Source organism: Petromyzon marinus, chromosome 27 (assembly GCF_048934315.1).
Source record: "Petromyzon marinus isolate PM22_M1 ecotype Great Lakes invasive population chromosome 27, UKy_Petmar_22M1.pri1.0, whole genome shotgun sequence".
Lineage (NCBI taxonomy): Eukaryota > Metazoa > Chordata > Hyperoartia > Petromyzontiformes > Petromyzontidae > Petromyzon > Petromyzon marinus.
The window spans coordinates 8,744,936-8,759,273 of NC_133693.1; the positions used below are offsets into that span (position 1 = coordinate 8,744,936).

General features: G+C 41.6%; 1 protein-coding gene across 6 annotated transcripts in view; it reads left to right on the plus strand.

Moving 5' to 3' along the window:
• EYS (eyes shut homolog) overlaps positions 1 to 14,338 on the plus strand; it is a 539,265-nt gene that overhangs the window by 476,855 nt on the left and 48,072 nt on the right. For all 6 annotated transcript variants that reach the window (XM_032961555.2, XM_032961552.2, XM_032961557.2 and 3 more), the window contains 2 exons: positions 1,361 to 1,472; positions 13,064 to 13,272. In XM_032961555.2, coding sequence (XP_032817446.2) covers positions 1,361 to 1,472; positions 13,064 to 13,272 — 321 coding nt within the window. The remainder of the gene's footprint in view (positions 1 to 1,360; positions 1,473 to 13,063; positions 13,273 to 14,338) is intronic.

Genomic DNA, 14,338 nt, shown 5'->3' on the forward strand with positions numbered 1-14,338 from the left:
GGTAATCCTTCTCCTTCTGCTTTTTGAAGGAACTTTTTAAAAAGTTGTCCTCCCCTTTCTTTTTTAAACCAAAAAAAGTATCTGCATTGTGTAGATAGTGCATAAACTTTGGCTTATGATGGGTTTCTGAAAGTGCATTTCCAAGCATGTTGCAACTACAGGAAACGAAAGTATGAAAATGAAATATTGTGCAGGGATTTTAGGCCTGACCCCCTGTTTCTTAAAAATGCACTCATCTAAAGGTAATCTCCGAATTTGTTCAGCTAAACTGTGCATCGTTGAGTGTTGCAGCCTCCTTTTTATGTATGGGGTTGACAAGAGATCAAAACTTGAGTTTTTTGGGGTACAGAATAGCATATGGCCCATTTGCACTCTTAAGCAGAATGATTTACAATGTGTCCTCGTTTTAACCTGTTTGAAAGTTTTGGCACAAGTGCTCGAAGTGGACACATTTTAATGCCAGCACGACAAGCGAGGAGGAATGGGTGATGGCCGGAAACCAGAATGTTTCTCTTCCGGTCTCAACTGGTTGGAGGGGTTATTTAAGCTATGCTGATCTGACCTAGGTGAGAGACAGACCAGATAGAGTCACCAGCTGCCACTGACGTGCACAGCCAGGAATGATGCACAAAGACAAATGAGGCAAAGGCGATGAATGCCAATTAACCAAAGAGAACATACCGTGAACACTTGACAGGACCCTCTTGAAAAAGAGCATTGTGATTTGCTGAAACCTCCTTGGTAAACAAGCATAATAATAACATGGTGAAGTGCTGTTATCAAGCTCATGTTGAAGTTTGGCATGACACACAGAGTGCTGATTTAGCAACCAACACACCTGGCCACGTTTGTTTACACTCATACGACGTTCAGGCAACACAAAGGAGTCCAAGTGAAGGCTCAGTTCACTGGATTGTGTAACACGTGAGCCACTGCCCCACATTAACATATTGTTGGGACAAGTGCTGCTAGCAAGCATCGATGAAGGCCAGCACAGCACATGAGAGGTTGGGAGGCTTCACTATGCCCTACCACCTGAGTCGGCCTAAGGGAGGTCCAGGACTGGTTCAGATGTTTGCCACACTACTGTTGGCCGTGAGCAGGTATCGAACTTGGGTGACTGGGTTCATTGCACAGTGCATTAACCACAATGCCAACGCGCCCCATCTACACAAGACAAAGACACACGAACGGTCGCACTCAAGAACGGGCAATTTTACTTATCAGCCTCTCGCACAGTCTCGCTTAAAAAATGTTCTTGTAATTGGATGGCAACCCTGTGCATACGCAGTTCTGCGAATTTAGGTGAAAACATGAGTGATTAATCACACTTGCTGTGCAATACAAATGCATTTTGCAGGGTGTCCACCCCAGGATTGTCAGGGAGCAGCAGTGCCTGTGCATTGGAGCTGTCCGTCGATGGCATTGCAGTGTATCAGACAAGAGAAGTGAGGTCACTTGTGCATCCTAAGGTCAGTGCATGTTATAATCGTTTCCCATGTAAACATCTCTGCCTTCCCGCTCACAGTCCCTACGCGAGTAGGGCAGTGAGCCCTCGTTTTTCCCCTTCCCTCAACTCATGAGTTTCTGTCCACAGATTTTCTGTGCCCTCTTCCCTTGTTACGTTTTGTGCTCTGTAATGAGCTCTTATGGAATAAAAAAAGACAATGATTAAAAAAACATTGTTTCCTATGGAATATTCCATTCCTTATTTTTTTTAAATGCTGTAGTATGAAATAAACCTTGCATTGAATATTTGTTTTTAAGTTTCATTCCAAATTTCTGCGTGATGTATGTATGTAGCACTTATTGCGCACTGTACGTAGCCAACCGTGATATGAAACAAATAAAATTCCTATTCAGAACTCTTGCAGAGCAGTGCATTGCACAGCAGTTTGAAAAAAAAAAGCTCACGGAAGGTGCTATCACAGAACTACTTCTGAAATACACGTAAGTGAACTCTCATTGATGCATAGAGGCACTGCTATTTCCCGTGCACCCCGCTCTAGAGATGTTTGCCCCATGGCAGTCAAATAAAAATCACATTCAATATGAAGGGTTTTTTTATGCTGACATTGGTGATTTGGCTGAGACCAACATCTGACCACACTTGAGAACCCAATTTAACCGAGATCTCCGTGATGCGGGCTGAGAAACTCTGATCCCTCAATCTCCCAGCCACCCCTGAACAGAAATATTACTTCATGATGTATTCACACTGGTAATGCAGAAGCCCTGTCTGAAAAAATTGCGTGCGCTCGTAAGTCGCATCTGCTTTGTTTTTTAGTTATCACTTACAGCCTGTTATTTGGAGCATTCTCAAATTGCACTAAAATATATTAAATAAGCATGTACGTGAACAACTAAAGTTAACCTTAAATAATTGGTCTCAAATTAAATTTTGATTTGAAGCTTTCGTGACTGCAGGGATTCATATTCTTGGTTCTTTCGGTATATTTTTATTATTTTATTGTTTCCCTTCTACGTGACTTTACCGAAGGAACCAAGAATATGGTCTCAAATTGCCTGTAATGTTTCTCGTTTGTTTCCCGACTGGCATCGGTCGCTGGTGGCTGTTGCATAACCATCCTCCGACGCGTACAGGAAAGCTTTCCAACGTGTATCTGTTTCGGGCCTTTGTACAATTCTGAATTTAGTAGGAGCCTCCTTCCTTCCTCCGACGGCCAGTAATCACCGTCGCGCGTCGATTAGTAACAGTCGAGTGTGAAGTGAAGTGTTTCTCATTGCATGTGATCACTGGGTCGTCCAACTAAAGGTTGGCACATAACTGGACGTGGGCAGTGTGGCAGCTGCAAGGCTCGTACCCCCAGGATGCTTATATATAAGCACGAACGCAGACCTAAAGTAGCACTTCTTTCCATTCGTGCGGTGCTTTTGTGCTTGTCTGACCGATGATAGTTTTTAGCACCTGCATCTCGTTTGTATCTCCCCACTTCCTCAACGTGTCTTTTGTGGTTTCCCAAAAAAAAAAAGAATCGACGAGAAAATAAATTGAGAGAACATAACGAGGAAAATGATTAAAAGGCGTCGTAGCGGGCGATGGGGGCATGGAAGAAGCAAAAAGGAGGCTGATGACTGGTGACTCATAAATTGGGAGAAAGATGGAACCATACCTCGTGGTAAAGATACATTCGTAAAATTAGTTGAAGGATCTTATGCAGATCCTCTATCATTGAAATAGCATATACAGTATCCAAGGTATCAGACCGTTCTCCCCTATAAAGAGGTGAAGGTTCGAGACGACCGCTGTTGAAGGTGGACCAAGATTAAAATCACGATGCTTTTGGAAAGCTGAAGTTAATCATGAAAAGCAACATACCAATGTGTTGGAAGAGGAAAGTTTTAAATCAGTGCATATTATATACTTAGCTCTTTCGGTAAAGTCACGTTGAAGGGAAAAAATAAAATAATAAAATATATATAAAACAATAAAAATTCTCACGACGTTTCGACCATAACACAAACGGTCGTGTTATGGTCGAAACATCGTGAGAATTTTTATTGTTCTATATATATTTTATTATTTTATTGTTTCCCTTCAACGTGACTTTACCGAAAGAGCTAAGAATATGAATTACTGCAGTCACGAAAGCTTCAAATCAAAATTTAAATTCGGTGCATATTATTTGCTGCGACACGTGGATCAGAAAGATGGACACGTGTCGCAGCAAAGGCTCCAAAGTGCATCGAGAAGTGTGGAGAGAGACGTGCATTAGGATTACGCTGAGACGGAAGGGGGAACAGGCGGAGTAGAGAACGTGAGCGGGTGTAACAAAAGGGGGCCAGGTGAGGACACGTCGTTACAAGGGGACGACGGTGGATGAGTGAGACTCACTATTGAGAGCTCGACCAAAGAAGGGCATTCATCCAAGAGGACCTCCACCTTTGAGATGGAGCATTCAGATCAACTTGTGTGTAGGTGCCGGGTGGACCGTTTACGTTGTGGCACTGTGAAGGCTGGTGGCGACTTAATAAAAATCTTTATTTTGACTGGAAGAATCCGATGAGCTATGAAGCTCTTTTTCACAGATGTTTCAGTAGGGGGACAGGTCGGAAAGTTACAACAACAAACAATACAAAAACATACAGGAGTGCAAAGTATAAGAAAGATAAGCAAATCGCTAAATACAAGTAAATGAAATATATAAATACAAATTGCATGAGTCCATCGATTCCTTCCTTGATTCAGCAGTGGAAATATAACAGCAGAAAACTGATAATTGAGCCACACATATGCAATATATTGTCCTGTAAATATGTTAATTGGTTTGAGGAATTATTTTTGTTAATTAATTTGCAAAAACTTTCTCATTATCCATTATTAAGAGATGTTTTTAGAGGTTTTTTGATGATCGGTGGAGAGCACCTCTGCTATGGGATTTAAATATAGGATTTTGATAATCACATCGAACTTTGTGGCAACGTTCACAAATTACATTGGTGAACCGTTGCTTAAAGAGAGAGATATGGGATTCACTAAGCACCCATTCAGGTGGGAACAATACCTGGGACACTTCATCCACTACTATGAAGTCAAAATGATTTCTCGCTCGGTGAGGCAGTGCTCATCTCCTAGTTACCACCCCGAGCTAGTGGGAGACATTCCACATTCCTATGGTGGGGGTGAGTCTATCTACAGGACAACCATTGCTGACTTGCAGACAAATTAGTAGCGATTATATTCACCCTGTAAGGATGATGGGCTAAGTCAGCCCTCAACCGGGATTTGAGTTTTGAACAATACAAAGATCCCCCGTATAGCCTCAGCAGATTTTTGGGGCAGTGCCGTTAGCGAGCGCCTATAAACGCCAGCACGGCATACGAGAGGGTGGGTGGCCAGCACAACGCCCGACCGCCTTTGTCTCCCTAGTGGCGATGTTTACACACCTTACCAGGTACTCATTTGAGCAACACATCAACACAGACAAACACACACACAAGTCCAATTGATGTTACTATTGGCGGCTGTGTCATAGCATGTTAATGTTTGTTCTTTAACCTAAATAGTTTTACTCTTGTGTCTCTGAATTAGTTATGGCTTTGAATCTAGATCCCGGGAATGGAAACTTCAGTACATAATGACTCTCTGTGTAACTGCAGGCACCTATGTCTAATTTGTGTAACAGAGGATGAATCTCAGTGTGCTCCCACCTGGCAAATAATCAGAAAAAGACTATCAAGTTTTTTTTTTATTGTACCAGGTAAGGCCATTGAGCTATATAGCTCAACAAAGTGGCTTATCACGTGGAAATGTATAGCAGCCAAATACTCTAAACGCATGTTTCCAACAAACAATTAGTTACGGCATCATTTATTTCAAGTATTTGAAATAATGTATACAGTGGTTGTTTGGGTTATAGATGTCTTGTCACATTCCAGAAGTAGTTAATAAAAAAAACCCACATCCATCCCACAGTGAATTCATGAAATGTAATCATTTGGGGGTTATGATTAAATTAAAAAAAACACTTTTTATGTTTTCATTTTTTTGTTACCCCCCCCCCCCCCAAATGATATCCCGAATGTGCTATCGGCATTGTGTCATTAAAAAAAAAGTATTAATTCTTCAGATCTCTCTCAGGGCAGTCCAACCCCTTCATGTTAGAGAATGGCGCGTGAGAGCAGATACCAAAAACTATCTCTGAGATCTCGTAGCCTAAATGTGATCTCTTCACATCATTTCCACGTAATTTTAGTAAATAATTGATTGATGCATGTATTGTGAGCATAATTAACTATTTCAATTGATGAATTAAGGCGTTATTACATGTCTACTATGACATAAATACTCTATCCTCACTGCCTCAACTTATACGACACTGCTACCCACGTATGCTGAAACTAAACATAAAATATGAAGGGAAAAAATGTCGCCAATATCAGCGAGGACCTGTACTCACAAAGGGGTTTAGTTGACCAGCTGTGTCCACATTCCTGAATAGTGTGGAATCATTGTACAAAGTGGCACAAATTCATTGGAGAATTGCAGCTGTAATGATTTTAGGTAACATAATTTACGAAAAGCAAAAGGAAATTGCTTCTATATTGTTTGAGTAATGTAACCTGGAAAATGTAAAACTATGATGCCGTTCTATTAATTTCAGTTACTTTCATTTATATCAATCTACGGATCAGAGAGAGAGCTCTGCACGCAACATCAGAACAAAAATAATAAATGATAAAAAAAGATATTACACCGAATCAAGGATTAACAGATAATGTTATTCAAATTTTATATTTCAGTAACATTAAATCTTGCTTGGCAGGGCTTTGATGCAAAACACTTATGTGGCCGTATAGGATGATCCAGATGTTAATATAGCATGTCTTTAATATAACATTATAAACATGACCTTTGCATGTCTTCTGTGATAAGGCTAAAACAAAAGCCATTCTATGAGACACTTTTTGATTATACATGATGACATTGTCATATCTGTCCAAAACAAATGAACCCGGATAACCCCCACACAGAATTGTAAAATTGTCATTTTAATGCTTAACAAATAACGAAATGATTGGATTGAGGGAAAGCGCTTTGCAATGACATTAATGTATATATTCACACGCTCCCCATCGCCTCCACCAATATATTTCTGGACCCATCGAGAAACAATTATATTAATCTTAATTATAGAAAAAAACATTTAATGTTAAAAAAAGAAATATATTTTTTTCTGTTATACAATGCTTACAATGTGGCTAACAGAGCATGCATTTAATTAAATTGGACATGGTTTTACATGCACCTAGATATTCAATTTTGCCACTTTGATTAAATCGTTTTTTGTTCAACTATATTATATATAAGTGCATTTCATGAAAAAACGCAAAAATGTTTCACTGTAATGATATGTAAATTGAAGAGACGGCACTGTTATCAAAGCAGCATCTGCAATGAATTTCAATAATTGCATTTTTCACGTGTCAAATGCTGCCGTGGAAACATAAAAAATACTACAAAAAAATAAGAACGGTGCACGTGTTCTCGTTGAACAGTAGCACGATCTATTTTAAAGCTCTCAGGATCATGATAGATGCAGAATGGCAGTCCTTTAAAAAAAGAAATATCCATGCTCAAAATACCCACGATTCAAAATATTGCACGTGAAATTTTAAACAATGGGAGTCGTATTGAGAAGAGGGTTAATATCCAAAGTCTATTCCAGAAAACAATAAAAAAAACACAAGTCCATAATTCAAGAATGGACACAACATGTTTTGTGCAAGGTTTTAATTGATAAACTGAATCCGATATTAAGCATAGAAAAGTAGGGTTATGTTTAGTAACAAAACGTATATATACAGCTTATGTTGCAAAATGTTGTATGTGTAGTGGGTTCTAATCAGGCGCACACCAAGGCTTGGAGGCAACGCGTTTATTCACTAACACAATCAACACTGCTCAACCTTCCAAGGTTAGCTACGTACATTCCGGGTAACCGTGTACATTTCGGGTTGACTACGTAAGGTGGTGGCCACCGTTCCTACCCACCTAACCACTTGAACGGCATCACCATGGTCGAACCAGAACGAGCGACACGACGTCGGGTCGTCACGTGCGGAGACTGAAGCGCGAGGATCGAAGAAGACGACGGCTTCATTCCCGGGTCGAACAGCCAGACCAGCCCGCTCCCTCTCGGGACTCGGCTTATATCTGCTGTGGCGTGACCAGGAGGCTCCGCCCCTGGCTCCGCCCCCGGCTCCGCCCCTGGTCACGCCCGCTTCTAGATCCTTCGCGGAGGCTCTGGGCCCATAGCACGTGGTCCCCTCGCCCCCTTCTGGTGGTCCCCATGCCCCCTCGTCCGGTCACGTGCTCTCACGGGTTCACACAGACTATCATGTCCTAACCCGACCTTAGTGATACCCCGGACTCTGCCCTCTAGTGAGCTATTCCGTGCCATTCTCACACCGGTGCCATAGTGCGGCACCACGCTTACAGTATCACTCTTCGCTGGGTACTGTCGCTACACAGTAGTGACACCATTTATGTCACTACATATGTATGCACGTTGGTGGATAGATCCCCATATTGTTGCCACTGATCTACTGACAGGTTTGCTGTCGTGTCCGTCTTATAAAATGCGCTGGCAGCTCCTTTGAGATGCAATATCTAACCCTGTGGCATCTTAGGAAGCCCTCCGCAATGAGGAGGGAATCAGCGTTCATATTTAAATCATGTATTTGTCCATCGATTTTTTTTCATCCGCTCGTTTAGCTGTTCACTTACTCCGGCACTGGTTAGATATTCAGGCCTTGCTATTTAATTAAAGTGCTGTTAGTGTCTTGATTATGAGCTAGCAGGTAATGCATTTTCACCGCAAATGTCATTGATTATATTATAATCCCACCTATAAGCCCTCAGACGTGTGTTTTGGGCATTGCATCAGTTATTTTAACTTCATGCAGACAATACATGTTCCATCGCAAGAGTTTATGGCAGTGTTTTATCTACCATGACTCTTCTCTCCAAGGAAAACTCACAAAGTAGTTGAGTGTCTCTTGAAAGCCATTATTCATGTCAGATAATGGAATTAGGTCAGAACCTCAGAGTTCTTAACCTTGTGAATCCTGGGTTTTTGAGAGTGTCAATGTATTCAAGCAAGCATTTAGCGATATCTTAATTGCCGAGTTTCTAACAGTGGTGTACATTCCAAATTATTATGCCAGGGACCATCCCTCTATTATACAACCATTTCTGTCTTCAAAAACAGCAAAACTGTACTCATTGTATTGGCCTTGGAAGGAAGAGGGGTTATATCAAACCAACATTTCAACACCCAAGCATCTAATATGTGAGTTGAGTTATTTTTCTACCAGCTCTCTGGGTTACAACTATTTTTTGTAGTTTTAAGGTTGTGGTGAAACCATTAATGATTTAAAAATCACACCTCATTGTAAATTGACGGCACGCAGATGATTTAGGAAAGTCCAGCTCTCTGCATACATACAATAATGATTCGTAAAATGACAGCGGTAAGTAGTTTAACAATTGTCTGCTCACACAGGGATAGCCTTTAATGGGAGGATTAGACAAACATTGAATGGACACCAGTGGAAGTCTAGTTGTATCTTCGACGAGTTGTCATAATTCAGGCTCGTAATGCGATTCGATAATCAATAGCTTTTTGTCTCGTCTTTACCACCTCAATTGTATATTTTTGATATTTTGATATGTTTACATATAATGTTATACCGTTTGATTACATAGCCTACATGTAACATTAGCGTGTCATTTTGTGCTCATAATTTGCAGAAATCATAAACAATAAATTATCGCACAAAGTATGCATGTGAGCATAATAAGTTATTGTAATTGATCAATTCACGTAGTGCTACCTGCCAAAATATTTCCATCAACAATAAAATATGATAATAGTAGTCACTATTATCAAATATCATTGGAATTCAAAGCACACCAACCAATACACAGAGTGCGAATTTGCTAAAAATAAACTGGGCCACTGTGTACGCACAATCTGGTTCAAGACAAATTTATCTGGAAGGTTCGTAGTCAATGTGGTAAGTGATTACAGCATTGCAATGCATAACACAGAGCTTAAAAAAGACAAGAACGGTGCTAGCACAGATTCTTAACCGAATCACTGCCTTTAACCAGTTTATAAGAATACAATGTGGCATTCTGGTTAGTGTGTTGTGCATCACTGTCAATGATTTATGTTCGTGTCGACCCTTCCTAACTGCGAATTTTCATTCAATTGGGCTGAGATGTCCTGCAGCAAACCTATAGGTCTGCACATGCCAGTTATTGGCTAGTTGGGCTTCCTGTGAGATGGAGCAATGATATCCGTGGCTCTGTTTCACCACAGTTTGCTGAGGCTTGAGTAGATGCTACCCATTGTTTGATCCTCCAACTGACGAATGATCCAAAAATACTGCTGCCAGACGTCTCATCCACACTCGTTAATACGATCGCATCACCCCAATATTCTGATCCCTTCACCGGCTCCCAATCTAATCCCATATCAACATCAAGATGAAGATCATCCGTGGACTCACTCCTGCCTACCTCTCCTCTTTCATCTCACTCTCCTCCCAATAACATTCTCCTATCTAGCAACCAATCAATGCCTTCTGTCAAAGCCCCAAGTCAGCCTTCACTCAGTGGAAGGTCGCTCCTTCTCTTCTACTGCCCCTGCCCCAGGTCACGTCCAGGATTTAAGGCCTTCCTATTTTCGTCCACCAAGTGACCGACTATTGCTTTATATTTATTAAATAGGTAATCCTCCTTTCCACAGAATGCTCTTGTTCCACTCTTTGGTACGGCATCTTTAGGTTTGGTTTCATTTAGAAGCTACGTAAATATAAACTGTATTCCATAATATAGGTTTTTGGGTTATATTGTTTCATGCCAATTCGTTACTAGTTCAACACATCGGTGTGTTGGAGAGTAAACTCACTCGAATTGTAAATGTTGTGGGTTTACTCTCCGACACACCGGTGTGCTGAATTAGTAACGAATTGTCACGTTTTGTTGACGTGACAACCGTTACTAATTGGCTGTGTCAGAAGGTGGCGGGTTTAACGACACATACCTATTTACACACTCTAATAAAAACAAACTCTCTAATATTGGTAAAATCCTGTTTGGTGGCCGACTGAGCCAGTCATCTCTCCTTGGTCGATTAAACAAGTGCCACGTTGAAGAAATCGATAGAGTGCCTGCTCATAGAGAGAGACTGGCATGGCAATAGGAATGTGGAATTTCCACCACAAGCTCAGGGCTGTGAAAGGAGGTTGAGCACTACCCCATGGAGTGTTTGAGCAGGGTGTCTCTATATGCATCATCCATGACTCAACAATTCGATCTATCAATAAAGCTTTAGTTAATATCGCGACCCTTCACAGTAAAATTGTCACAGAGCACTTCACAAGTCGACATGACATTATATGAGTAACTATTAAGTTACATTAAAGAATAAAACAGTATGTAGAAAAAAACCCTTTATTTTTAATAATATTGGTCGCGAAAGCCTACATGTTAAACAGATTATATAATGCATCTTTAGTCCGATTTTAAAAAGCACACACCCTCTTTAACAGATGTCATTCATGGTGCACTCCGCTTGAACACAACATCGACCAGCACACGTTGCATGCACCATGAAACCCCGTTCACACAAAAAACACTATTTTTTGGACAACAGTTTGAACTGGGCTGAGAAATCTCAACACACACGCTTGGTAGTATGGGCCTTCTCCCTCTAAACTTCCAGATGGCCACCTTGGCACAGACGACACTCATCGTATGTAGGATTGAGTCCCAGGTGTTCCCCAGCATCTCAGCTGGGAATGTTTCAACACCTCCTGCTATGGTGCTGTTGGGGATCACTCCAGATTTCTGGCTTTAAAAATACGTAATCGTAACAGGAATAAGTTGTCAACATTTCAGTCACGCCAGTCAAACTGCTGTTCAGTCATAATTACTTGATCATGGATCCTTGATGCGTTTAGTGCCATCTTGAATGTGTGCCGAGCTCATGTATTCAGAGTGTACAAAATGCGTTTCAGAGATATTTTAAACACCCTAAAATCGTTGCCTTTTTAAAAATCTCACATCTTATTTTTAAGTGCAATGCTTGATCTGAACCCCTTTGTACCGTAATTACATGCATGAATGTCCTCTTGAAAATATTTACATATTTGTATAAGTTACGTGTATATATGTATTTTGTTTAATTCAATTGCATTACTTTAAAACCCACACTGCCTTGCAGTGTGCCAGATTGTATATCCTGAAAATATATCCACTCATGAATATCCTTCAGAGATTAATTGAGTAATATTCGCTCATAAACTCAATCTACCAGATGTTTTTTTCTTCTGACAATTGCGCTGACACCATCAAATCGCAATATACGTAAACTAATCCTGGATGAAAGCCCAAGATACTGGATATAAGTGGTGCTGGCTCATTGCTCTGGCATATTAGGCATATATAGAATTAGCCTCCAAACAGCCTCGGCTACCTAGTTAATTGTCTATATATTTATGATAGTGTCCCTGCTGGAATTCCACTAAGTAGCACATAGATCAGAGAACAAGCACAAATCCGAGACATCACATTGATTGTTCAGAAAATTGTGCTTAGGCAGGTCATGTACAATAAATTACGCTTTATTTATATCGCATCTTAATTCGTCTGTATCTCAAGACACTGCACAGAAAAAGTGTGAATATGTATTCTATAAGAATAAGAAAGAGCCAATTATAGGCAGTGGAAAAGATTGTGCCTCGAGCCTGAACTTGGACTGGGAAAAGGAGTCAACAGCATTATTGGCTTGGGAAGTGCAGTTCCAGACTTTAGGGGCAGCAGAGGAGAATGAGAGATCCTCCCATTGAGCAACGGTTAACTGGGAACTGATAGAAAGCCTCTTTTCACACTCACCCCTCCAGCTTTGATAGAGAGCTGGAAGGGAGGGAGCGAGAAAGGGCGCAGTGAGATGTTACGGGAGAGGTAGGCAGGGCTGAGTGAATGGAGGACATCGCTCCAAGATACAATGGCTAGTGGGCAAGGCTGGTGACAGAGTGCTAGCCACAGGACAGAATATGCCTGGGAGGATGATCACTGTAATAGAAAAGTGATGCAGCTTTGTAACTATTCAATCTTTTCGCTGTTCACTTCGTTAAGATTCAATGAAAGAAATAGTTTTGTCTTATTATTAACGTCAAATTTTCACTGCGTGGCTCATGTATTGTGCTGATTGTCCTGTCTCCTTTGTTCAATGAACATGAACGTAACATTTGCGTATAGTTTTACACAGAACATTATATAAATGATGCGTGTTTACACGTGTGATTGGATTAATATATTGACCGTATAGGACTGTATTTTAATCGATCAATCATCACTTGCCACAGTAAAATATCCATTCACGAGCGGGAGATGCATGAATTTATAGTATCTATCACGGGACATTCAAATGTGGCGATTGCATGGAAGTGGCTTCATCCACCAGTGGGGTAGACTCTCCTGATAATGTCGCTGCTGCTGCTGCCGCCCACTTCTCTGTGCACTCAGGACGCCTTTGGGCCCACACTAATCGGTGGCTTGGAGGAACAAGCCACCGCTGGTGGCGCCAACGGCCTGGTCGGCTGCGTGCGCGAACTGCAGGTCAACGGGCGTGAGCTATCCATCGTCGGGGAAGCCACGAGGGGATGCAACGTGGAGAACTGCAACGTGCCGGTGTGCGAGCGCAGGCCCTGCGGACACGGAGGCACCTGTGTTAGGTGATGCGAGCCTAAGCGCCGTCCTCGCGATCGCCCCTTCCACTCCCCCCGTGCGCAGCCGTTGCTGCTCAAAGACGCTGCGGCTTTGTGTCATCGTCGCTGTGTTTTAGCCGTCGGGCCATTCGCACACACTGTGTGTGTGTGTGCGCACGTGGTCGCTTAGGGTCGCGCTGAAGTCATGCGCAGATTGTTGCAAAGCGAAGTGTCGGCTAGAGAGAAAAATGCGTGCAGTCCAGGGTGGAAAATATCAATACAGAAATATACGTTTTTGGCAGGTAATTGCAACTTTTTACCGCAGTTCGATTCAGCGTTTTTTTTTTCTTCTTCCAGGTGAGAGCCATTTTATATTGTTTGCTTTGGCCAATTATTTAACAATTGCACTATTGACATTTTGTCATGAGATGAAGTATCCCTTTGGAACTCTCATAGAGCAATGGATCATCCAGTGTGTTAGAGAACAGTCATTGGTTATAAGATCCCCTTCAAGTAATTCCTCAGATAAACTTGTCCACACTGGTAATCAATCTGCTATTTTTAACTCTCATAGCTGTAATATTTCCAAATTACGTGAACGACCAAATATAATTCGGTGTTTTTTCGTGTAGTCACTGGTGACCAGGCTGAGACTAACTCACTACGGTACCTGTCATCGCGTGTTTTCAGATGCACTTCTGCGGCCGTCTGGAACGCTCTTCCTTTGGATATTAGGAAGCCACTGGAGCTATGCACTTCTAAATACAGATTGAAAACTCATTTCTTTAGAACTGCTTTTTGTGCTTAGTTTGTTGTCCTTCCCCCAACACCTCGGATTGGAACAGCTGACTGCAAATGGTTCGAAAGAAGTTCAACATACATATACGCATACTACACCTGAGAACCTGGTTTGGTAGTGGGTGGCTGATGGATTCACAGCCAGGTTCTCAGTGGTGCCAGCTCTTTTGACCCCTGAAACAGGTGGTAACTTACAAAAGGTGTTTGAATCCACATGGCATTATGGGAACAAAACAGTCATGTCTTCAAATTGCTCACCATAAGTACAGAAGGCAGCTCTAACTGAACACGATTT